Source organism: Odontesthes bonariensis, chromosome 17 (genome assembly GCF_027942865.1).
Source record: "Odontesthes bonariensis isolate fOdoBon6 chromosome 17, fOdoBon6.hap1, whole genome shotgun sequence".
NCBI classification, from domain to species: domain Eukaryota; kingdom Metazoa; phylum Chordata; class Actinopteri; order Atheriniformes; family Atherinopsidae; genus Odontesthes; species Odontesthes bonariensis.
In genome coordinates, this window is record NC_134522.1 from 17,949,682 (window position 1) to 17,974,180 (window position 24,499).

The 24,499-nt window shown below is 42.8% G+C and overlaps 2 protein-coding genes across 7 annotated transcripts in view; one reads left to right on the top strand and one right to left on the bottom strand.

Annotated features, from left to right (window-relative positions):
* The window catches only part of luzp1 (leucine zipper protein 1), a 43,161-nt gene extending 35,095 nt beyond the window's left edge, over window positions 1-8,066 (top strand). For both annotated transcript variants that reach the window (XM_075448762.1, XM_075448763.1), the window contains exons 7-8: window positions 2,318-2,600; window positions 3,266-8,066. In XM_075448762.1, the coding sequence (XP_075304877.1) occupies window positions 2,318-2,563 (246 nt within the window). In that variant the 3' untranslated portion in view covers window positions 2,564-2,600; window positions 3,266-8,066. The remainder of the gene's footprint in view (window positions 1-2,317; window positions 2,601-3,265) is intronic.
* Window positions 8,067-11,181: 3,115 nt separating this feature from the next.
* Window positions 11,182-24,375, bottom strand: kdm1a (lysine (K)-specific demethylase 1a). 5 transcript variants are annotated; one of them, XM_075488134.1, is made up of 22 exons: window positions 24,300-24,375; window positions 23,527-23,563; window positions 22,321-22,611; window positions 21,792-21,960; window positions 21,458-21,591; window positions 21,246-21,324; window positions 21,044-21,136; window positions 20,839-20,945; window positions 20,461-20,542; window positions 20,099-20,193; window positions 18,654-18,671; window positions 17,604-17,746; window positions 17,412-17,502; window positions 17,185-17,319; window positions 15,860-15,933; window positions 15,087-15,198; window positions 14,778-14,910; window positions 14,485-14,672; window positions 13,461-13,575; window positions 13,132-13,259; window positions 12,567-12,713; window positions 11,182-12,260 (listed from the first exon to the last, which is right to left on the bottom strand). In XM_075488134.1, the coding sequence occupies exons 2-22, from the start codon at window positions 23,554-23,556 to the stop codon at window positions 12,060-12,062; spliced, it is 2,565 nt and encodes an 854-aa protein (XP_075344249.1). In that variant the 5' UTR covers window positions 23,557-23,563; window positions 24,300-24,375; the 3' UTR covers window positions 11,182-12,059. The 5 variants fall into 5 exon arrangements, with proteins under 5 accessions (XP_075344249.1, XP_075344248.1, XP_075344247.1 ...); XM_075488133.1 differs by having other exon boundaries at window positions 21,792-21,957; window positions 23,512-23,563; XM_075488132.1 differs by having other exon boundaries at window positions 23,512-23,563.
* Between the last annotated feature and the right edge of the window lie 124 nt (window positions 24,376-24,499).

The window sequence follows — 24,499 nt, forward strand, 5'->3', positions numbered from 1 at the left end:
GCCACTCGAAGCCCCTAATGTGACTTCACAGTACATGAAATGAAACGCACGAGAGCACCAACTCTGGTAGGAGTAAGCCCGACAGGTCATGGCTGGAATGGTGATTGCTTGCTCTTGCAACCGTCACTCCACACCTCAGACTGCTGAACAGAACAGCATTGTAGTACTTCCTCCCACTGTAGCAGGAGGAAACCTCAGCCTGTACGTGAATGAGCTTATGCTTGGCACAGGACAGCGGGGCCGATACAGCCAATGGTCAAGATACCAAAACATCCTCTGCTGAGTAAAAAACCAGTGGCGAGCTGCAAGATAAAGCGTGGATTTAGCGCCGCTGTAGTCGTCAACGTTCGCCTGATGTGACCCGCACAGAAACATCCCTCTAAAATAACACTCTTCATGGAGTTTTCACTTGTAGGTCAGAGCAGACTCGGCACAAGCAAACCATGAAAAGCAATAAATTATTGGCAGCAGTGAATTATGACTAGTAAATCAGAAAAAAAGACTTCACCCTCTCTGTAACATTTCACCTGGAGTGTCGAGAGTATTGTCTTGCTGGAGAGCAGATTTAGGAGTTTGGGTTGGCAACGCAACGCCGTTCCCTTCAAACGGGGCGAGAGACCAAGAACAGATGGATTTAAAGCAAGGATGTAATTTGTTCTGCAGAAGCTCCAACACACTCCTCGTTTTTTATTTCTTAAACCGTCTGGACGTCTTTCTGCATAACAGAGCGAAGTCCTCACACAGCCTCTGCTTTGTGGTTTTTAAGGCGAACTTCTAGAGTTGAGGTGTCCGGGTACAAAGAGGGACTTTTTTTGTGGAGTGCGTTCGCTACTCTGTCTGAGCAGAAGATATCGTGCTGCAGAGCTTGATTTTTATTTAATTTTTTTTATCTTCTCTCCCAAGAAAATATATTTACAAGCAACTGTAAAACTGTCAAAATGTCTCCTTTTTTTTTTATCAGTTATTTTTGTATAAAACTAACAAATAGCTGATAGCAGCATAGAAATGGTCTATCGCATTCCCCCAAGTTGCCATTCTTGCTCTGTTAACTTCAGCTGGCTTTGTTGCTTTCTCCAAAAAATACCACACAGGCATTAAAAAAAACCCATCTCTTCACCTCACAAACTGACTCAGCCCCTCTGTTTCTTTCTGTATCCCATCAAACCATTTAGATATTATATATAGCTGCCATGAATAAATGGAAACGCTCCTCTCGCCCGTGTTATCCCTTAAATGAACGTTGAGCCACATGGTGAAAAAATTGCACTCTAAGCTTTCTCATATTGCTGCTGCTGAAAGGCTTCTTTTTAAACATCTTCATTTCTATCACACGTGATATGTTGAGGCCACCATTTTAAACCTTTTCTTTTACTTTCATTTACAAGCCAGTAGTCCTGTGTATTTTTGTTGAAGGGTTCTATTTTAGTTCTGTCACAGTGTCTTGGAGAGTACAAGCCTCCCATTGAGTGTAGGAGGAACACTATTCAAGGAAACTTTGTAAAAGCTTCCAGTCGTGCAGCAGTAGCTTACCATAGAAGGAGAATATGCCACTCCACTGTTTCCTCCCCCAGTGACTGGAGCAGGAAGTGACCACACTGGGCACACCCACTTGGCAGCATTGGATGGTGACTTATTTCCTGTCTGTTACCCCTGGAGACTGCGAAAGGCAGTCCAGCAGGGCTCCATTAAGGCCAATTAGTGAGAATGCATTCTAAAACTGCACCAAAAGCCAACTCCAACCCACCAAATGTCACTAATTATGGTGCTTTTTTAAAGCTGAAATTACAGGAGCGGGTGCCGTTTGTGTGTGCTTCAGGAACTGCACCGTCATCTAACTCTCGCTTTCTGGGAGCAGGGTTACTGAGGTTATGAGAGGGGACGTGCCTGTGCAGCCACCACAGACTAGTAACTTGGGGTTTATTTTCTAGTCAGCCCACCAAATTATAAATCTCTCAGCTTGGGGTATGTTTGGGGTTTTTGGTTGGGAATTTTTCCCCTGGCAGAAGTCCACATGGCAGACTTTCTCCATCAAACACTGGTTAACATAAACGGCCTGTATTTAATACCCACATTAGATAAAGGTCCTAACAAGGCTTGAAACTCTCCTAACAAAATGCTCAGAGCTCCCATACATAATTCCAAAATTGAATAAAACCATTGCCGTATTAGTTTTTTTTTTTTTTTTTTTTTTTTTTTTTCCCCACTCTAAACCAAGCTAATCAAACTTACTAAATGGGGACTTTCTGCAGATAGTTATTTAGACAGTTTATAGTATTTTAATCTAATTTCAGTCTTTAATTTATTCCATTTTCTCCAGGCCACAGATAGCCTTGACCCCAGTCCCGTTCCAAGCCGCAGTCCAGCCTCCTGGAGACGACAGCTGCCCACCAGCGACCCGCAACACCTGGGGATTTCTTATGACCGGTTGTCCAAGTCAGCTGGAGCCTCCTCCAGAGGAGGGGAGCTGTGGTCGAGTCGAGGGCAAGGCTCGGGGGCCAGAGCCGAGGGGAAGAGTGATGTGGGAAGCAGAGCGTGGACTCACCGTCAGTCTGAGCATCATTAAAGCAGCTGGGCCTGAGCGGGACTTCTGTGATAAGAAGGCAGGTTGGAGCAGATGGGCTCTTTTTGCTTTATCCCTGAAACTTGGTAATTAAAGAAACAGATGGTAATAACACCGCTGAAATTATGTCACATCTTTTAAGGGGTTTAGCTGATGTAGCGCGGCTCACAGCACAGGGCATGTAAGTGCACCATGGTGGTAGTGCTTCAGTTAGTCCAAAAACCTTTGGTTGGAAGTGGCAGGTTCTCTCACGTGAACTGTGATGAAGCTCGCCAAGCACACAAAAATGCTCGGTGTGCTTTTAATTTGAAAATATTTCTCCACTGAAGTATCCTGGAAATGATAACGGTGTTAGATAGTTAAACGTTTGGGGGAAATGATGCCGTCCTTGAACGAGGAGCTCAATTTAAACCCTGATCAATATTCATCAATTATTGACTTTTTTTGTTTTACATTTTATGTATCCAGCTGATGTGCCGTGAGCTGACCTATATAATCTCCCACATTTTGCTGGAAAATTACGTACTGTTGCTTTAAACTGGAAACGTAGCGATCGAGTACAGCATCTACTTTCCCCAGAAAAACCCCTTGTTCTTTCTAGGAAATTGTGAGGTAATTATAGACCAGCCATGTCTCTAAAGAAGATGAATTCTATTTGAAAGATGAAGGATTAAGTGAGATCTTTGCCTCGTTTCTTTTTCACAGGACTCGATTAAGCTCTCTGTGGCATGAGGGCCAGGCACCAGACTTCCATCAACTGATGGCCACATATGATACCACTGTCTCCAACATCTGCAGCTTTTGCAACAAGAAAAGAAAGAAACTGTTGCAGCTCTATAGAACAACGAACCACAGACCTGACCGCGAGTGTGCACTGAGACTTCAGGGGTCACCTCACCAGCCCATGTTTCCTCTTCTGCTTCTTGTGTTGGATGTATTATACTATAACCCCCAAATCTTGACAAGGGAGAGGCTGGCATGCTGGGGAGGCCTTGAGATTTTCCTGCGTGCCAGAGGGGGTTTCAAAGAAACTTGGAAGAAGGAGAATGCCTTTCTCAGAGGAACATTGCAGTAACCTCAGTGGGGCTGGATAGGTCGTCATCATCTCGTTTTTTTTTTTCCCCCTCTCCGCTGAAAGCGTCACACCTTTACCTTCAGTCAGGAGCAGTGCTGTTTTAACAGTGCGTCTGCATCTCACAGGGCTGGATTGTCATGTAGAATTCTTCACAAAACCAAAAGATCTCTACTTTAAATGTGACCAAAAACAGGAAGCGAATTACCTTTTTTTTTTTTTTTTTAATGAAATCATCTTGCATTTATATTAGTTTGGAAAAGGCGTACACATTTGTCCTCTCACACACACAGGCAAGCAAACCACGCACACATATCCACAAATAACCAGGACATGCATGCAGATTGTAAGTGTCGGGTTATTTTTAACCCATATCGCCACTTTCTGGCATACTGTGACCTCAAAGTGGGTTTAATTAGGGCTCATTGATTTTGAGCGAACATTTGCATGTTTCTAGGTAATGAATGAAAAGCACTTGAAAGGTTGTGACTCAGCAGCATGCACAGTTTAAAAAAAAATAAACAAAAAAAAAAACGTTGGTTTGCCACATTTAAAGAGCACAGACGGCATTTTCTTGCAAGCTGGGACCTTACTTTAGTTTTAGTCATTTTCATTCTCTGTAATTCGCTTCCTGTTCTGCATCGTCCTTTCCCTTTCCTCTCAGCCATGTCAAGTAAAGAATGCAGATTGCACACAATAAAATGCATTGCACATGTAGGAAAAAAGGAGGTTGTTTATAACCCCAAACCATGATCCAGTTTCTGTGGTGCTTTGTTTTACAGCCCAAGTAACTGTCCTCACTCACGTCTTCTGAGAGAGCCATAGCAAAATGGAGTTTGTGTTTGAACTGAACATTGGACTTTGGATTACCAGCAAACCTGGCCTGACAGGGTGGACTTTTTTCTTCTTTTTTTCAGTGCTGCCGCAAATATTGAGTAGTCATAGGAAAGCCTGACCGGGTTGGACCGCTAACAAGGAAGTGACAGTCCAGCTTTGTGTGTGACTGGATTCGCCGTGCGAATCGTCCCAGATTCTTTTTCTGTCTTTTTTTTTTTTGTCTTTTCTTCTAGAGTTGTATTGCTGTGTTGCGTCATAAAACATCAACTCGACTTGGTGTGTCGGGGCGATCTCTCACCGCCAGGAGCTGTTGCTGCAGTGAGAGGGCCACAGAACACACTCAGCCACTGGCCAGTAATAGAAGAAGATGTTTTCATTGAGGGAAACGGTGCATGTCTATGACGGAAACCTTGCTGACGTTTTCAAACTTGTTTTTTTTTTTTCTGTCGTGCGTTTTAAAAGCCTGCTGGGATTTTAAAACCGCTTTGCGGGTTTGAATGGCAGGCGACGCAAACTATGATCACAGAGCAAAAAATGTATGAATGTCGCTAAGGAATGCAGCTGAGAATGACCAATTACTTGATGGCTTGATGAAATAATCAACCCAGCTGCATTCTCAGTTTCTTGAATCGGCTAAATTGCCAAGTAAGCCGAGCGTAACTACGGCAACCGGGTTCTGGGTCTGCTGAAGAACTCTTGAAGCCTGCTCTCCATCTGCTTCTTCTGCTGTTGTGATATTTGGTGCCGTGTTTTATTGGACCCTGCTGGGGAATGATCTGATTCAGCACATTTCTCAGTTCACCTGCATTCTGCTCGCTGCCGTCTGGCTCCGATATTTATTAGTCTCCAAATATATGGACAAGAGGTCTGCCTGGTGGTAGGAGCTCAGCCTGTTGCGACTTTGTCACTTTACTGTTTATGCGAGCGGGAGATTATATGCAATCAAGCTGTCCCCCAGGCTTTGTCTGTAACCATGCCAGTCATTATGATGCAGATACAGGTCAGAGGTGGTGACTTTGTTGTGAGGTTAGTTACCTCTCAGTATGCACATTTCCACTCGTTTTTGTTACTTTTAGGCTTACCCTTTGCTACAGATATCTTCTATACGTTCATCCGTGCCTTGAGCAGAAGAGGAGAGGTGGATCGATCCAACAAATTCACACTTGTACAATCTTTGTGACAATGACACGTAATACTGATTGAAAAGTTCAGTTTTCTTTAGTTTCTACTTTTTCCATTCGAAGCATTGTTGTGGGTGTGTTGTAAAAGTATTTCAATTGTCCGAGGGACCTTCTCCCACAGGGATGTCAAAACTGTGTTTCCTGTCTCTAACGTACCATTTTAAGGAGTATACACCACACCACCCAAAAAGCTGCCCACTGCAATTGACCGTCAGAGTAGCAGAGTGCAGCGTAGCCTCAGAAAGGATCGCAATGTGGTCTCCTTTTGGCTGCTGCTTGCTTTGTGATGGAGCAAAAACAGACCAGACGTACTGTTAAGAGCACCCGGTCCACATGCCAAGACTCGAAGATCATATAGTCCGTCTGCACTCTCTCTGTTGTTGCTGCGACTACCGCACTTTTCATGTACCAAGAGGAAATGCCAACTCTTCCCCAATCTTTCATCCTTTTAACCAGTTCCAACTTTGCTTTTAGTTTTCGGGAGAAGCCAAGTGTCTCTATCTTTCTTCGCGTCCTTCTGTTTCTCTGAGATTTCCTTGAATTCACATTTCCCAAAAGCAAAACCTTGGCCTCAAACGACAGCGATATGTTTAGTTGGTTCAGAGAGTTGTTTTATTGAAGGCCAGGGCCCTGCCACTAGATCTTGATGGGCAGCTCCCCGAGTAGCTGAAAGGTCAGAGGTCAGGGCTTCATCTAATCCTGTCTCTACATCTTGACTCAGGGCTTCTAAATACAGGAGAGAGGAAGACGGACAGCTTGGCAGAGATGTCTACTTTGTGGTTAATTAAAACTTACAAGGGTATTAAATGTCCAGCTCTGCCTGTGATCATGTTGCCAGGGATACACGTGGTCCTCTGTGTGTCTGGTGTCTCGTTTAAGGCTCAACACGCTGTGTTGGAAGCTTCTGCAGGTCCCAGAGGTGGAAACGGGTTAATGACAAATGTCCTTAAGGTGCTTAAGCACTAGTTTTACGTTTGACTGACATCACTGAGGGGCAGAATTACTGTATGCAGCCTCCTGGTGATGCAAGCCTCTCTGTCCCACCTGCCTGTCAAGTTTCTCAACTGTTTCCCTCCATCCAATATGTGATACTCTACCATGCAGACAGTCCTGTAGTGTCCTTACAGCTACACCCAGAAGCTTCTTTCTTCTCCATTCAGTTCTTTACCTTTTAAACATTTCCTTCTGAACCTTCTTCTCTGCAGTTTCCCTGAAAAGAGCATTTGAGTTGGTGGTGGTGTGTGTGTGTGTGTGGGGGGGGTTTCAGGAAGAGTCCACCTGTCGGAAACTGTAGGTTTTATGACCCGTTGGGGGGTGTCCCTCCTGGATGCAGGGGTTCAAAGCAGGTGGGGCTTGTTAAAGGGCAAAGTTGAAACTCCATCCCTTGCTATGCATGGCGCCTTCCTTCCTTACAAGGCCCACACGTACACTAGCACTAACCCTGCCGTACATCCACGACATCCAATGAAAGCCCGCCGGAGCCGGTTCTGCATGCTCACACACTGTCTGACTTCCACCTATATTTTGTGCCACAAAAATGCCACCACTCTGTTAGCTCTTCTTTCTTTTTCTTTTTTTCCCCCCTCTTGCTTTCACTGGCGCGAGTCTGTACAGCGTTGACGTGATGGAACGCACTGATTGGTCACTTGGGACTTTGGTGAAGACTTTACAGGTTTCCAGACTTCTATGGCTTTTTGTGGCGCTGCAAAGGAGCGGCTCCACTGCTTTAGTGCAGATCGGAGTGCGAGGCGGAGATGACTTCTGGGGAGTGAGCCGGCGCTTGCCGTCAAAGGTGTCCATTGCAAAGCTGGGGTCATGGTGGCATTGGCTGTAATCTGCACTTAACCAGCACTTAACTTTATAACCTTAAATGAGTAATGCCCCCCCCTCCCCCGTAGTCCCTGTTGTGAAAATTGTTATGAATCCCAGAATTGTATTTAAAGTAAATTTTTAGCACCATTTTCGCTGAATGTACCAGAGTCAGAACCGTTTTTTGCAGCAACCTAATTGGAGTATGTATAAGGTTGGCGAACAATCGGCCGAGAAATCGCGTGTGAACATGCGTGTAAGTGTTGAGGTATGGCACCGTGTTATGTCTGTGTCATTGCCTTCCAACATTGTGCCAAAATCATTCCACAGTATTTACGGTTTACAGTCGGAGACAGTTCCAGCGTCCCCCTCTCCCTCCCCCAGATGGATACCCTGTCTCCAAGATACAGAAATAAAGGGGAGATATTCACTTTGAGGGTTTTTTTTTTCTTTTGTGTTTTCTGCTCATGTATGTTTTAATTTCTTTGTTAAACAAAAGATGTCTTATTTTGGAATCTATATTGGATAGATTTTATTTAAGGAAAATCTTGTAATTTTGTAAAGTGGGCCTTATTATTGAAATATATTAAATATTTGTCCAACTTGATTTTAAGATTGATATATATATTTTTTTTTTTGCAAGGTAATGTATCGTCATCGTCGCTATTACACTCCTGGAGAGTTCTTCTTCCTGTGTTTTGTGTTTAGTAGTTTAACATGAGACGTGTCTTGCAACCTGGACATGGTGACACACCGGGGATCAGAGAGGGAGAGGGGCCAGCGTAGTCATTGAAGAAGGAGAGTTATGTGCATTTTTACCAGGGCTGAGCAGGTCTGTGGCGCTGAGTGGTTTGCCACGTGTCGTCCCACTTTAAAGGGGGGGGGGGGGGGGGGGGACTGTTCAGTGCTCGGACCTCGTTGCTGCTCTGTTCTCCCTCGCTCATAAATTCAGGGTGTCTTTGCATCTTCTGCTCTCTGTTTGAAAGTGCTGCCAAAGAAAAGGCCTCCCACACACGTGTATGTATATATGTAAAACGCACACAAATAATCCCACAGGAAATGATCATTGAGATGTCTTTACTGGTTCTCCTCTCTTCCTCTCGTCCATCCACAGATATTAGAGTTTCTGGCCCGTGCAATCAGATTTTAACAGCTGAGCGTTCACACGTTCTGTGAGCAGAAGAAGAGGTGTCAAAGGCAGAAATGTGTCACCGATTATTGCATCTCAGTGTGTCAGTAAAGCCAGGTGGACTGTTGGGAGGCTTTTCCTGTTTGTTTTTTTTTTTTTTTTTTTTTTTTCCCCCTCAGTTTTAGACTCAATACATTGTGCATGTTTTAACCTTACTGTGGCTGGCGCACTCTGCATGTAGGTCTCTTAAAGCTGTACAGCAGACCATATGTATTCCAATAAAGATAAAAAGCTACCTGTTTGTAACACATCTCCATGTTGGAACCTGTGTCTGAGCGCAAGGTTGTGCAAAACCATTGTGTATGTTAGTCTTATTTTCTGCTTTTTTTTTTTTTTCCTGAACAAGCTCAGCAAGTTCTGATTTCATAGCGGTACACCCTCTGAGTGTTATTATACGTGTGTGTGAGACTCCAATCTCCTGGTTTGTAGAAGAGGGGGAGCAGGAGAGAACAACAGCTGACGGCGTGCAAAATAAGCAGGCAGACAAATGAGGCAAATTGGTCGGGTACAAAGAGGAAAACCACAAGCTGCTGTGGAATGCAAAGTCAGCACACACATCTTTCTCTTAAACAGCTACGCCTCGCCTTGCGACGGCCACATTTGCTTTTCTTCAAACTTTTAAAAGACCCGTCACATTTTTCACATCTGTTCTCATGAACAGACCTCTGATCAGCACCGACCATCCTTTATGCAGAGAGAATTAACTTGTGCCATACCTCGACTTAAGCTTACGGCTATATTTCTACTTTAGGCACGGTTTAGAACAACGCCTGAGTACAAGTCTTAGCATGTTGAATGCAGCTGCTTGGATTTTGCGAGCAGTACTGAACTGTATAGATTTCCCATCAGGTACTTTTTTTAAAGCGACTTCATCTGCAATGCAGTGAGAAAACACTTTAAACATTTCATTAATTTATTAATGACCAAGATTTTCTTGAACCTGAAGTTTCTGAAAGTTTCTCCTGTGGTCATAAAACCATTTTATTCAAATGAATAAAGTCCTGGTTTAGAAAAAAAAAAGGCTTCATGAAAACAGAAATTGACATCCAGGATGTTATAGTGGCATGAAGAAGAAGTGGAGAAAGTTAAACAAAAAAACAGCCAATGTGAATATGGAATCAAACAACTAAAAATACTAAAGAGTTTCATTTAGTGTCCTAGAACTGAACAGAGAAGTGAAACTAGTAATGAGCTCTTAAGACACATTTTTACCGTCTAACAATCCTGCCAAAGACCAATAAGAGTACATTTCTGTGCCATGTGTCAGGCGCTGAAGTGTTTGAGAGTCGGGGGTTAAATCTGCTTCCAACCCCCCCGTGGTTTAATCCGTCCCAAATTCAGATGCGGCGAGGTGAAACGACACCACGGTGCCCGTTTGGCCCCTGGAACTGGTGAGCCTCAGTCAGCACTGATGCCTGACCTGAATTAGTGCTGTGAAGTCAACCATGGAAATGAGTCAGATGCACGCCAGGTGAGTGACGGAGGAGATAGAATAATACCTCGCAGCTTAAAGTGAATGAAAGAAAAATCTGAGCAGGAGGTTCATTGTGTAACATATCCGTGAGGAGAAAAAAAAACAAAATAAAAAAACGCTGGCTTGAAAACTGTGGGTGCTCTAAGGTGTTGTTTAATGTAATCTACAGCAGGGGCATGCTAAAAATGCTCACACTGACAATGCAAACATGCTGATATGCAGGTATATAGTAGATAACAATAATCAAAGACTTGCTGAGTCGCCATAACAATTAGTGCTGAGGCTGCTGGGAAAATCACTTGTTTTGGCCGAAGAATACTGAAAGCTGCATCTGATTGTGGTGCCAAAGGAAAAGTCATGGTCTGGATTCATCCTCTAGAAAACTCGAATGTACGTTTTGCTATTTCAAAGGACAGAGTGTACCTTTTAGGTTTTGCAGCAATCAAAAATGTGATGATCAACGGTATTGTCACGAGTACACGCAGCATTACGAGGGAGGTGTTTATACCAGTAGTCTCTAATCAAGTAGATCTCCAACTCTTGGCTTTCTACGTCTGCTGCTCTATCGAGTAATCGGTTGATGTGGGCTGGACGTAATCATGAAGAATAACCTCACTAGTCAACAGTAAGACACATGGTTTACCAAAGAGGTGAAAATATCAGAGTGCTGCAGTCCAAAACCCCAGCTCGAATTACTGTTGTTACATCAAACATCTTCTTTGGTCACGATAATAACCACAGCGCTGAGAGAAAGCGGGGCCTGGAAACAGAGGGGCACAGAGCCCCGAAGCCCAGCTCTACAGAAAAGCTCCGAGCTCACGGTTGACCATTTTAATCTCCCTCCCTCATTCATCAGATCCCCCACTATGCAGAGATGCTGCCAGGGACCCTCATCTCTCCCTCTCGCACACAAACACAACCGCAGATCCTGGGAAGTGGCCAGACCTGCAATGGAGGAGGGTCACAGGGGGGTCAAAGCAGAAGCTGCCATCTTGCTTCTGTATATGTTAGAAAACTGGAATGTTAAAATCTTGTTTCATTTGGAAGAAAATATACAGATTCCAAGATTTTGGTCTTCTTTTAATAACAAACCATTTGACAAAATAATAATAATAATTAAAAAAAATGCTGACAAGCAAAACAACACTTAAACCTGCAAAAGCAACAGAGACATTCACAATTCTTTAAACAAAGCCATTTCTCTTAGCTCTAAGTACAAACTTTCTCACTACACTGCTGCCTAAATGATATAAATTAACTGTAAGAGGCACACAGCTACAGTATCGGGAAATCCCATTAGCTTTAGAATACCAAGATAGACACATAGTGTAACATCTGGGGGGGGGACTTCTTTCAAAAGGGAAAAGGTCTCATGGAGCGTTTGCTACTGAGTTGGCCAACTGCTGCGGATAATAGAAGGTTTTCAGTTTGTGTTCATTTAGTAAAGAAGTTTTCAACCATTCCTTAAACTTTATACAAGAGCTCATAAATAGCAAAGTCCACATGAGGTGTAAGACATTGAGTCAATCCAACAACCAAAAGTAAACCCATGCTTTTGTTTTTCCACACATTTATAAAGTTCACAACGGATTACTACACTGCTAGGAGATAAAAATGTTAATGATTCCTTGTTGCTCGATGGGAGGCCCAGTCTCTGCGGTAGGTTGCGTCCATCTGTCCAAGGTAAATGCAGGCAAACTGTTCGTAGATTCAGATTTTACTGAAATGCTGCAGTGAAGAAAGAAAACTCATCTTTTTTTTTTTTTTAGTCTGAAGGCAAAAATACAAAGTTCTTTTTGGGGACTTCCAAGTTCTTTCACAAACAAACATGTTACGAGTTTAAGGTTAAACCCTTACATTTCTTTTTACATTTTTTTTCATGAACTGCTATAGTTGATAGGACAGTCTTTAGCCGACGAGATCTATGAGAGGCCATTTCAGACGCTGGCGGCGGGCTGAGCCTGCTGAGGGTTGCTGGTGGCAGTGGGTGTGGCTTGTCTGGGGAGTGTGTACATGGCACCCAGGAACTGATCCGCGATACGTCCAGCCTCTCGGAGGCCGCTGAGCAGGGCGCCGTGAACTGTCGCCGGGTAATTTCTGATGGTGTGCTCGCCAGCGAAGAAAAGACGGGGGACGGGCTGATGGAAGAAGGAAAAGATTTAAGTGAGCTTGTGTCTTTTTTCTTTTTTTAAAATGGCAGTGCGGGTGTGGAGGGTAGCAGTCACATCTTATAACCATTCAGTCAACACATAACTTGTTCGCATCAATCTGCGTGCCAACATCAAAAAAGCCAAAAAACATCTGCGTTGGCAATAAACTGCTTCGCTTTGGCTTGGTTGGATATTGTGGGCAGGCTCGGATGCCTTCTCTCCCCTCTCTTTCTCACACACTGGCTCACTCGTCCAAACTCGTACATTAAGAGCATTCTTTGCTTCTGTTCTCACCTGTGAGGCTCCGGGTATAGCTGGGCCAGGTGTGATGGGCTGTGCCATGAGGTCGTAGTCGTTACCTGAAGAACCTGCTGCGACGTACGAGTAGGAGCCCCTCGCCCAGGGGTCGGCACGCCAGCGAGTGACCACAGTTTCCTTTGGCTGCCATGACAACAGACAACACCGCATACATTTTAGGAGTTTCCATGATGACATTAGAGGGACCTGTAAACAGCTGGCTGGTGCACAGTTCCAGCATTGGTTTGCACGCATGTGATTTTTTTTCTCCCATTTGAAACCATAAGCAAATGACTTCTAATGATGGGTGGTTTGGATGCGTCTCCGCTTGCGAGTGCTTTCACATATGCTCTCTGTGTGGTGGTTACGGGGGTGAGATCAGGAATGAATTCCACTTGAAATATTGGGGAGGGAAAAAAATGGGAAAGGGATGGCAGATTAAAGCAGCTTTTGAGCAGGGAAGTGCAATGTGAGAGAGATAGACAAACTGACATCCTACAGAACCAAAAAAAAAAAAAACAGAATTTAAAAAAAAAAAATTTAATATAAGTGATGTGCAAACCTGAGGCACTGCGCTACTTCCAAATATGCCTTTGAGAATTGCCAGACAGCGTCCAACGATAACATCGTCACTGATGTTCTCCATGATGCCAGCGGCCTCACCGGCCATCAGAGCAAGCAGGATCGGGGCTGGCAGAAGAAAGAGTCATAATATGTGATAAACACCGAGTGTGCGTGCATTTTTAATAGAAAGAAAGCCCATGCATGAACAAATTTCAGTACCACATCACTGAAAATCCCCACAGTATACAGTATGACATCAGTGACTGCATCAGAAAAGCGGATTAAAAAAAACATTAGTAACGTGCGAGACGAACATGATCACATTACCTTTATAGAGATTCCAGAAGAGGAAGAGTTCGCCCCGGCTTGCAGTTGTGGAGCCAACATGACCAAACAGGTTAACACTTGGATCCCAGAACACACGGTCAAAACACAGCACCACCTTCAAACAGGGAGAAACACAAAAAAGAAGTCACACAACAAGCCAAAGGCTTATTGCAGTAGAAAGTTTCACCTTCTGTGAGGACAATCTCATGTTTAGCACGTTTGCTGCCAGGAGTTAAAACCACCACGTGTATGCCGGAGCTCCCTCTGCTGGAGAGACAGCGGTAGCAGCTGCGCAGGTTGCATAATCATGCAGTATTCTCCTCTGTGCTGCGGCAGCGTTACGAGCTACGTAAACTGTCCTGCTGCAGATAATGCCGAGCAACAGAGAGAGTGCGAGAGGTGGCGGGTCAGCAGTGACGCAGAAGGAGCACCAGATTGCTATTCTCACGCCAACGGGCCCCGGCTCCACCCTCGCCACACACCGTCCAACACTCCATCTGCACAAAGAAACTGAACAGAGCAACAAGGCCCTTTCTGTTTTCAAGGTGCAGAGGAATCACTGATAGTGTATGGAAAAAAAAAAAAGAAAGACAAATGAGATGTGTGGCGTAGCTGTTTGTGTGCCGCAGAGGAAAAATAAACGAGTACATTTTTGACTACAGGGGCCCTTTGGTAGCTGATGGTCAAGCTTGCAGCATAATGAGACTGTGGTAGAAACAGCAACAGGAGATCTTCCAAAGCAAGCAAATAATCTGCCCTGTTGGAAACACACCGCAGTATGCGCCTTACAACTTGAACTCTGACTTGGACGCGATGACTCATTTCGAGAGGGAGTGCACAAAACCTGGCACGTTACTGCAGCTGGTATTCACGATCCTGCCGTTCAGCAGCAAGCTATTCAGCATCAGTTTTGTCGAATCAAGCATCAGATTTAACATCTTGGCAAAGAAAGTATCTGAGGATGGAAACCCAATCAAATAAATGCTGATGAAATATGTCCCATTTGTGTTTGCAGCAGTCCAACCTTGTTGAGGTTTCCAAAGCCCATCCTCTGTATGGCCGATGTCTTCCACTCCGGCAGCGGGGGAACAAACTGGACTGCGGGGGGCTGCTGCTTTAACACACCGAGGGGCAGCGTGCATAGCACAGCGTCACACTTGTATATAAAGGTCTGGGTTGTGGAGCGAGTGTTGACAGCTATCACCTCGCAGCCTGGAGTAGGAACACATAACATTTAAATAAACACCGTGGCTCTATAAAATGTAGTTTCCTTTAGGATGCTTTTCCAATTTAAGGTCACACCTACTGTACACATACCAGATGCCGTGTATCGGACCTGGCGCACGGCTGTGTTTAGTTTGATGTCCAAACCCTCAGCAAGGGCCACAGGAACACATGAGTAACCGTTTCTCACTGTCAGGTGGCTGCCAGTGAACTCAAAATCATCATCCTGAGGAGATATTTATTACCCGTTAACCCACAATAGTCCTCCAAATGTCACCCAACTGACTATCAGAAGTATCTCAAAGTTAAACTAAGTTCTTGCATATGAAACTATGAAAGGCATCTCCATAAATTTCTTACATCGCATAGTCATGACATTTCGAAATGTGTACATGTACATACCTGATCCCAGTGCTTAAGAGACAGAGTGGAGAGGGGTGTAGCGTTGGCAAACTCTAAGTTGGCAAAGTGCCAGTCTAGGATCTGCCGATCCCTCGATGAGAGGTAAACATCGCTGTGGGAACGGAGCAAAGGAGAGAGACATGAGGTACGCTGGCAGCTGTGAGGACATGGGAGGGAAAGATTCTCACATGCACCAGCTAGCACAACTCAAACCGCTGTTGATTGAATAATACGTCTTATAACGCATTTCATAAACAGAACTAAAGGTGTACTGCCACAGGGCAGGGGAAAACATTGTTGCTATGCAAATATTTTCATCACAATGAAGCAAACTATTTTCACTCCAGCCACATAATGCTTCAGCTTAGACAGACGTGCTTAACCTGCACCGCCTGTAGTCGACACTTCTGGAGATCAATATTAACATTTATATCACAAGCCAATGTAAACCAAACACTAAATGTTAGCCATCTGGCTTTCCTTGTCCTTCTCAAGCTTTTCTTAAATAGCTGGAGGAATGTTTGCCGTTCTTCAGAGCTAAATGTCATCCACAAATTTGCTGCAATAGCTTCACTTGAAGAATTGTTCCTGTATCTCAATCCCTTGAGTGACCTCAGAAATATGACGTCATCTGTTGCGTTGTTGACTGAGCCAATGCTCACGTGTCTGACCTGTGCTAAACTGGACTTGGGTGGGACTTAAACAGTGTAGGCTGCGATGTGAAGAGGCAGAATAAGTCAAAACGATGCTGTCCTATCTCAGTGGTGTGTCACCTGGGGGGATTGGCCTCCAGCTCCTGGAGCTTCTCTTCAAGCTTCGCCTGCAACTCCACCAACTCATCGTACTCCTACACGGGGGACAAGGCACACAGGGAGACTAAGTATGTTGCATTGCCCATCCATAAGAAGAAAGGAAAAAAAAAAAAAAAAAAACACATCACATTACAATTTCAATACATTCCAGGGCCCTAAAATGACTCGTTTTTTCATTGCAATAATGCTTGAGCAATATTCCACGTCAAATTAACCTTCAGCCAGACTTCAGGAGGTCATGTCTTAACTAGATGAGCGTATGAGGGATGTGTGTACACACGAGGCACACACCCAAAGGGTTTCAGGTCATGTAGAAAGGACAAAAAGCTTTGACAAAGAGAGCTAATTCAAGCTGTTCATCAGTTCGCCACAACGGAATGAACTAGAAGAACGGAGCAAAGTCTGGTTATACCACCTACAAGGAGACAAAACTCCAAACTAGCAACCTGTCCTGAGGAAATACTAAAAGTAGGAAGAGTACCATGGAGAATCCAAACAAAAATACACTGAATTAAACATCCCTTTTACTGGCTTTAAAATCTCGTCACGCGCAGTGGTCATAAATGCATGTTATGAGCGCACACTCTTCAATGCTCCGTCTGTTTTGTTCAAAGCGTGTGTACATTTCTGCAGACATAAAGACCGTCAGAGCGTGATCCAGAGCCTTGAAGTGGTTTCTCAGACTGTGCACGGGTCGCAGACAAATCATGTTCCGATACCAGCTGTGTTTAAACCAACTAAAACCTCCCTCTAAAACATACACACAGCAGTAGTGGAGGTGATTTATCTGCACCAAAAATAAAACACCGGCACTCACTAATAATACATCCAAGCAGGACATTAAACAACTTAAACACAGCCTGTCTTCCTTACTTAGACAGAACAGCATTTAAATTCTTTGGAGGCATCTACCCTGATCTAGCAGTCTGTAAAATATCCCCTTTAACATGCAGCAGGGCTTCCCCATTGTAATTCTGTTAGAAATTATTTGTTTGACAACTGTTGTCCCTCGGATCAAAGTTTATTTCCTGAAGGCTGCGGCGGTTCAACCTCCTGATCCTTGGATACATCTACGACTCAACTTTAGGAAATCTTAGTTTAAACTACTGCAAATGGAAACGCAGACACTATAAACACAGTTCTGCGTTAGTGGCGATGAGAGTCACGGACGACCGCTTAAAATAACTACGTGCGGCTTCAGGGTAGGACGTGTCTGAGATGTGAAGAGAAGTGAGGATTCGGTTGTCATGCTCCTGTGTGGATTTCTGTGAAGCTGCTGAGCTTACTTTGCAGAGTGCGGTGAGGTCGCGGTGCTTGCTCTTCACCAGGAACTCGGCTGTGATATCTCTGGGTGGCTTGACTTCGCTTGCTTCTTTATACTGCTGATGGAGCTCTTTGACACGCTCCTTAATAGACACCATCTGAGGGGCAGGGGAAAAAGGTTAGTGGCGACGTGGAGGTCGTTGGAGGCTACCACTTCAAACCACCAGGAGAAAACCCAAGTTCCGCTCACCTTGTTGAGAAGGTCCCGAAGTTCCTCCTGAGTCTTCACAATCTTTTTCCAGTGTTCTATCTGCTCATCTTTTACATGCTTCTCCTGCAGCCTACAGACACAGGTACAGGATTAGAAAGGTTTTGGTTTGTATGCATCTCTCTTCTGGATGCATCTGCTACCATGAGCTCATGTAGTGTTCACCAGACTTACTGGATGACCACCTCCAGGGCCTGTCCCAGAGAGACGGGTTTGTTGTTGAGGAAGTTGAAGTCCAGCTGGTGGCTGAGGTAAGACGTGGCCTCCAGCAGTCTGTTGAACTCCTGTTCCACCATCTCGTCTTTTTCTTTAGGGACCTGGGAACATGATGAGGGCAATGTGGCACAAGTCACACTAAACACAAGTGAACCCCACAAAGACAGATGGCACCATTTGTACCGACTCCCAACTATTAAAACTAGTTCGAGAACCAGAAATTCGACAGAATTTATGGCATTTGTTCATTACTCCACACAAACTATTCATCCAGAAGGAAGACGTGCAGATCCACTGGAATGGTTGCTAGATTTAATAAAAAAAAAATGTATCACTATGGAAATAAATGGTGTGCGGATCGATTCATCACCATGTACTTTCACTTAAACCATAATCTTTTCCACAAGTTTAAAAAAAAACAACAACATGCAAATGTTAATATTCCAGGTATTTCACATCTCGATAAACATGCAGTTAATTTTGTAACACAAACGCAATATACACCAATCACCAATCACAATACCATTTTTACAGGTCAAATGTTGTAAAATGCCTCACTTGGGAGTCAATCTGTGATTGGTGTGAAGCATGCGGTCTATGTTCTACCTTTTTTTTTTTTTTTAATTATAAAGAAAAAAAAAAAAAAAAAGAACCCACTGCAGCAATAAACTAATATCTGCATAGCAGTTAACACGTTATTGTAACTACAGTTCAGTTACTCTGATGTGAAAAGGAACTCATCGCAGAACGTTCTTTCTTTTTCACAAACTTTTAAGACTTACACTCATTCCGTGGACATTCCCTTTCATTTAATTTGAAAAAAAATTAAATGAAAGAGTTTTTAAAAGATCATTTTAAAAAAGGTGAAGGTTTACAGAAGTAGATAACTCCTGCATGGAGGAGAAGTGGTTACGTGAAGTGAAATTCAAACAGAGAGAGATGAATGTTTCTCAGTAAAAGATGAAAAATGAGGAAAGGGATAGATTACGTAAGTAAACATATACATACACTTGTGCACCGTTCACCCTTTAGCAGTTCACCAAAAGATGAACATGGGAGGGAAAAGACAAAAAAAGGGGAGGGGGAGGAGAGAAAGAGAACATATTGAGTAAACACAACTTTAACCTCAAACAGGTTTGCACAAAAGCAAAACATTTACATTTTATTTGCTTTTTCCTCCAGAGGAGGAAACCAGTTACACATGATGTGGATGCTTCAAGAGCCCTGCAGTCCATTCCCTACTTCAATGGAAGTGCCCTGGGAAAAACAACCCATAAACATCCTACTAATGTTGCAGCCACTTAATGGACAACAAAACTGAGGGGCAAAAAAAAAAGAAACAAAAAACAAACAGTGTTTATTCCAAATTTAACGACATTAAGCCATATCCGTTTTCTGGTCTGCTCTGTCCTGAGAGGAAGTGGAGCTGCTGTTCACACGCAAGGTTAAGCAGTTAAATAAGTTTACGGTTCACTGTGTTTTTGTGGCTCACGGAAAACCAGATTCCTGCCTGAAGACAACAACAAAGGGTCGCAACAGAACACACGCATCTGCATCTTTGTAGAAATTTGTCTTAAAATATGGCCAGATCCTTTCCATGCTGACATTTATATACGTTTAGCCCACCGTCCTTCTTACAAACACATAAATGAATTGTGTATTATTGAAAACACACAAATTTAATGGAGTTTGCAGTTGGAAAAGCTGGAATCCAATGAACAAAACAAGCTGGGAGGTGTAGATTAAAAAATAATCTACCATTTTGAGTTTGCCATTTGCAAAAAGCATCTGCTGATTGGAATCATGACTAAGCTAAGAAAAAAAAAACTAAGCAAATACCTCTGTGGTATTATATTGTTTGTCTGACGGAATTATGAGAGCTGGTTGACTACTATTTTTGATCAGATCCACCTTTTGGATGGCAAGTCCGAGCCCGGACCATGACCCATTCAGTGTTTTCGGTAATTCTCAAAGCTGTTCAATAGAACCTTTGATTCCTCAGTGTCAGCTCAAAACAAGAATATAAAATGAAAACCATTTGAGAGATAATACTGTGAGCTTTTATTGTAAATGGTGGACTTTGGTAGCCTAGCAAGCCAGACCCGTACAGAAAAAAGCTGTAGCCCCGGACAAGATATTGAATAAGATGGTTCACATACTTTTGCTAGCAACAATGGGAATGGGTGTGTCAAGATGAATGTCAGTGACAGAGGCAAGCAAGTATTTTTTTCAAGCATCAGCTGGATAGAAAAAAAGGCTTCTACTGCTGTTAGCTTCTTGCCATCTGTGAAGCTGTGGGGTGATATATATTTTTTTTATTTTATTATTTATATAACAACTGAAAATCATTTCAGTTTACAACTACCTACATGTTTTTGATCGATTGGGCTTTGGCATAATAATGGGCAAAAGGAAACTCAATTTACTGATAAAAAAAAAAATATGATACTCACAGCCTGGCCATTGGCTTCATACAGTGGACACTTCTGTTTGATCTTGGCCAGCTCCATATTGACCTGCTTACTGATCACAGCCATAGGATTCCCTCCTAACCACACACACACACACACACACACACACACACGACAGTGATACAGCATGTGTGGTTATCACCCTCTGCAGGATGATCAAAGTCACTGCAAAAGCTCTATGGTACGATCTCCAACCACCAAGAACAAATTGACAGTTATGACACAACTAATTTGTAACCTGAGTCAAAGCAGTACCGTTACGGTCAGATATGAAGTTATCATTTCAATAGTATGTTTAGACTTGTGCTACTGACATTGGACAATACTTGGAATTAGATTCTTACCCAGCCCAGTTACTACCATGGCTCCAAGATCTGCAACATAATTGCCCTTCCTAAATGTGGCCACTCTGCCTCCAACGCGGTCCTGCATGGAAATGACATGTAAAAAAAAAAAAAAAAAAAAAAGTCAAGAAATAAACCAAATAAATAACACAAATATATATATATATATATATATATATATATAAAAAAAAACACACATACATATGTACACTTCTCACAATTGTAAAGTTTGAAACTGGAGAAATGAAAAGTGTATTGAGAGAGGCAATAATGCTATTAGTCATGAAGTATGATTAACAATCAGAAAACAAGGTACAACTACAATTAATAAGAAAACGAGAAGAAAACTGCTTAATAGAGATGCTGTTGGGGACATACCCTGGCTTCCAGCACTGTCACATCCATCCCAAAGCTCTGCAGCTGCCTGGCTGCAGCTAGACCAGACACACCTCCCCCAATGATTATAACCTTTCCAGTCTTCTTAGCTGTTAACAACGAGCAGGATGTACATTAAAAAATGCATTAATATCCATACTTGTCCAAATCAAGACGAGTGTCAATGACGTGAATGAAGTGAACTCACTGGGTAAAGGCTTGAGTCTCTTGTAAATCCCAAAGTTAATGAGGCCGTGCCTTTCTAAGTAGCTGTGTATCCTGTGAACCAACACGGCATCGCCTATAAAGACAGAGAGAAAGAAAAAAGAACAATAAATCTGCAATTCAGCTTGGGAAAAAAATAATTCAATGAAAGCAAAGGAGGAATCGTGCTTAATTTGATGTCTTACTGTTGTATGGAGCTTCAAGCTGCTGTGCTGTGTTCTCAAAGGTCAGTTGCATTTTAGGGTTGTCCAGCCACAGTTGGATCTGGATGAGATTAATATAAATTACAGTGGTAATCATGCCACACAACAATAACCATACATTTGTGAACAAGTAAGTAATATGTCAAAAAAAAAAAAAAAAAAAAAAAAAAAAAAAAAAAAAGAGTTACACGTACTGTACGGTTGCGGATGTACAGGAACACCTTCTGAGTCTGTTGGGGACCACTGATGATGTCAGGGAAGCAGGCAGCCTCTTGGGATGTCATTCGGTCATGAGGAAGACGGCTCTGGAAAGCAGCTCCTTCCAAACCTAAAAATAAACATTTTAACGCTGAGTGCAACACTGAATAATTTCAACATTCAATGGATTCATGTACAATGTATTCTGATGTCCCAAGGGAAATGATCAGACACAGTTTTCATGCTAGTATTTAAAGCTCATTCTTTTAAACTTCACTTCGAGTTTCTCCCCTCGACAGAAACCGCTTCATTTTGAAGCGTCAGACTCACCGGATGGTTCATCAGGTTCACTGTCATTCTCCTCCTCGGGTGGTGGAGGTGGAGGAGGGATGACCTGCTTCCTCTCTTTTTCCGCTTTGGCGTTCCTCTCCTCCTCCGAATAATACTCGTCCTCCGACAGATTGGCGAGACTTTCGTCCATCTCGCGGTACTCCACCTGCAACGGTAGGCACAATAAAAGCATCATTAAAACCTGCTTTCCCGTAATTTGATCGTTTCACTCGCTCTCCTGAAAAGTGTTGAAACTCTTACCATCGTAACCAACAAAGACTATTAACATCACACTGCAAACACAGAAAAGGGGTGATTAAAAAAAGGAAAGAGCCGTTTTAACTTCTGCGTACACTTGGTAAATAAACACAAATCTTGAGGCTTGAGCTACAGAGAAATATCAAAGTTGAAGTTTTCATTATGTGAAATACATCGACTCTTACATCGAATGTAGTCATTTCAAACACCGGTGAAATATTTTTAACAAAAACCCTCTTCTACCGAGGCTCCAGAAACCTAAAATGTTTACTTTTGCTCGCTTGCGTCGACTTGTCCTACGGACTTCAGCTGCGTCCTGCTCTGCCCCCCCAGGACCTGACGGGTGGGGAAAAGAGCCTCCACCAGGTTCCCCACTAGGGGAAGACCTCTCCTTCTTCTTTGAATCCATAGCTCCTGCGGCCGAGGCCGAGGGACCAGTCTGGGCATCAGAACCCAAGGCCCTTTCACCACCCGCTGTTCCAACAGAAGATGAAGAGGAGGAGGAAGAGGAACCAGCATCGGATTTCTTGCTAGAGAGCATTATGGATGTTGGAGGCCTCTCCTGAACAAATGGAGAATAAGAATGAAATCAAATCGAAAGCAAAAACACACCAACTTGCATACAGTTTGGGGGGGGGGGGTGAATTGGTTTAACTATGAATGTTCAAAAAGTATATAAAAACACTAAATTATTAGATGAAAATGATGAAGTATGGGTTGTAAGGGCAAAGAACAAAAAAAGTAATATCTAAGGTGGGAGTTATTTTGTACAGCACTTTGTCAAATTCCCAACTAAGACCGGATGTGTTAAAAATAACAAACAAAAGCAATTACGTTTGCAGCTAATTTTCATCTCACCCTCTCGTAATCTGTTCTGCCCAGACAGACAACTGTCTGATTACAACAGTCAAAATATCATATTTCCGCATTGTTTTTAACTGTTTGCGCTCCTTTTTGCTGCTGTGCCTTAATGGCCAACTACTGCTCTTAAAAAGTGTTTGGTTACTAGTCTTTGATTGTGTTTTGATTAGTGTCAGCTGACATGAACAACATGGCCACAGTTCCAAAGGTGAAAAAAGGGAGCCCAACAACTTGGAGGAAATGATTTGTCAGATTTGAGAAAACGTACCAACATTAAAACCTCCGATCTAAATATTTCAGAGGCATAGAATAATAAGCAAACATTGTAAGTACAATCGTCAACTAAAGCTTTCTTTCATTGTTGTGATGGCAATAACGGTTAGGTTGATAAATTAACTCCAATAAAAATAATTACATAAAAGTCTTGAGTCAGCTGCATGTTTGTCATTATGAATGCTCTTTTACAGCCAACAAATACAGAAGAACATTTGAGGAATACATCACCCAAGAACACCACATCTGATCACAGGATGATAGAAATGACGTTAACTGAACATGGATGTCATGGTTTTATGAAATGAGGGCTCCAATGTACAGTAACCTTGTCTTGTTTTACCCATTTCTCCGTACACCTGGTAATATCCATTCAAACACTAAGAAACGAAGACAGAACCAGAAATATAGTTACAAACAGGACCAACTAAACAAAAATGTTGCCTTTTTACACGACATTTAATTAATTTTTTAGCTAATCGATTGAGTAAGAAACGTAAGCCGAATGACATGTTTGCCAAAAGCTTTAATGCGCTGGCCATGCGAGACCATTTCCTCCCGCAAAACCTTAGAACGATTAATTAATTAAGTAATAAAAAAAAAAGGACGCTGGCCTGTTAAAATCGTGGGGTTATATTTGGTTTTAACCAGATCGTTAGTCACAATCCTGCATTGCCTTCTTATCTTGTTTCTCGGATTGCCATTTTAGCCAAAATGACTAACATTAGCTAGCAACAACAAAGCTAGCAGCAGTACGGACTGAACTTAGCATGTGATCTCTTTTTTTTTTTTACCATGTAGCGACTTCCACATAACCCATGTGACTCAAATTTCACTATCATTAAATCCAATTGTTAAAAAAAACGTTGAACTGCAGTCAGACAAAAAAACGTTAACAGTTTTAAAATGCACACTTTTCAAATCAATCATTGGAGACCATGCTACGTTAGCAGATGCTAACAATGAGATGTGGCTAAGAGCAGGTGCGGCGGCTTTGCAAACAAAGAGATGCACACTAATAGCCTGACATGGAAATAAAGTTACATCTATTTACATCAGCGAATGCAGTTCTTTAAAGAAATGGCAAATGCAAATTTGAGAAAATATTAGTAATACCCCTCAGTCCTCCGAAGATGTCAACACAAAGACGGCACAGTTGCGGGTCCTATCTCAACGAACTCGTCTATGATTGGTCAGTGGGAAAATGTTACACAATGTCAATGAGCAAAGTGATTGGTTAAAACTTCCGTCAATCAAATGGAGAAGGCGGTGTTATACTGTTCACAGACACTGAACTCCAACGAATTTTATTCAAC

Bases quoted from the DNA above. Each gene is read 5' to 3' on its own strand.
- kdm1a (XM_075488132.1), bottom strand. From the start codon at position 23,556: ATGGATATTACCAGGTGTACGGAGAAATGGGTAAAACAAGACAAG. The intron at 17,503-17,603 runs GTAAGTCTGGTG...CTGTGTCTGTAG, and splicing joins GCCCTGGAGGTGGTCATCCA to GCTGCAGGAGAAGCATGTAA. The intron at 13,260-13,460 runs GTAATGTGATCA...TTCTTCTGCCAG, and splicing joins CTTCTGGAATCTCTATAAAG to CCCCGATCCTGCTTGCTCTG.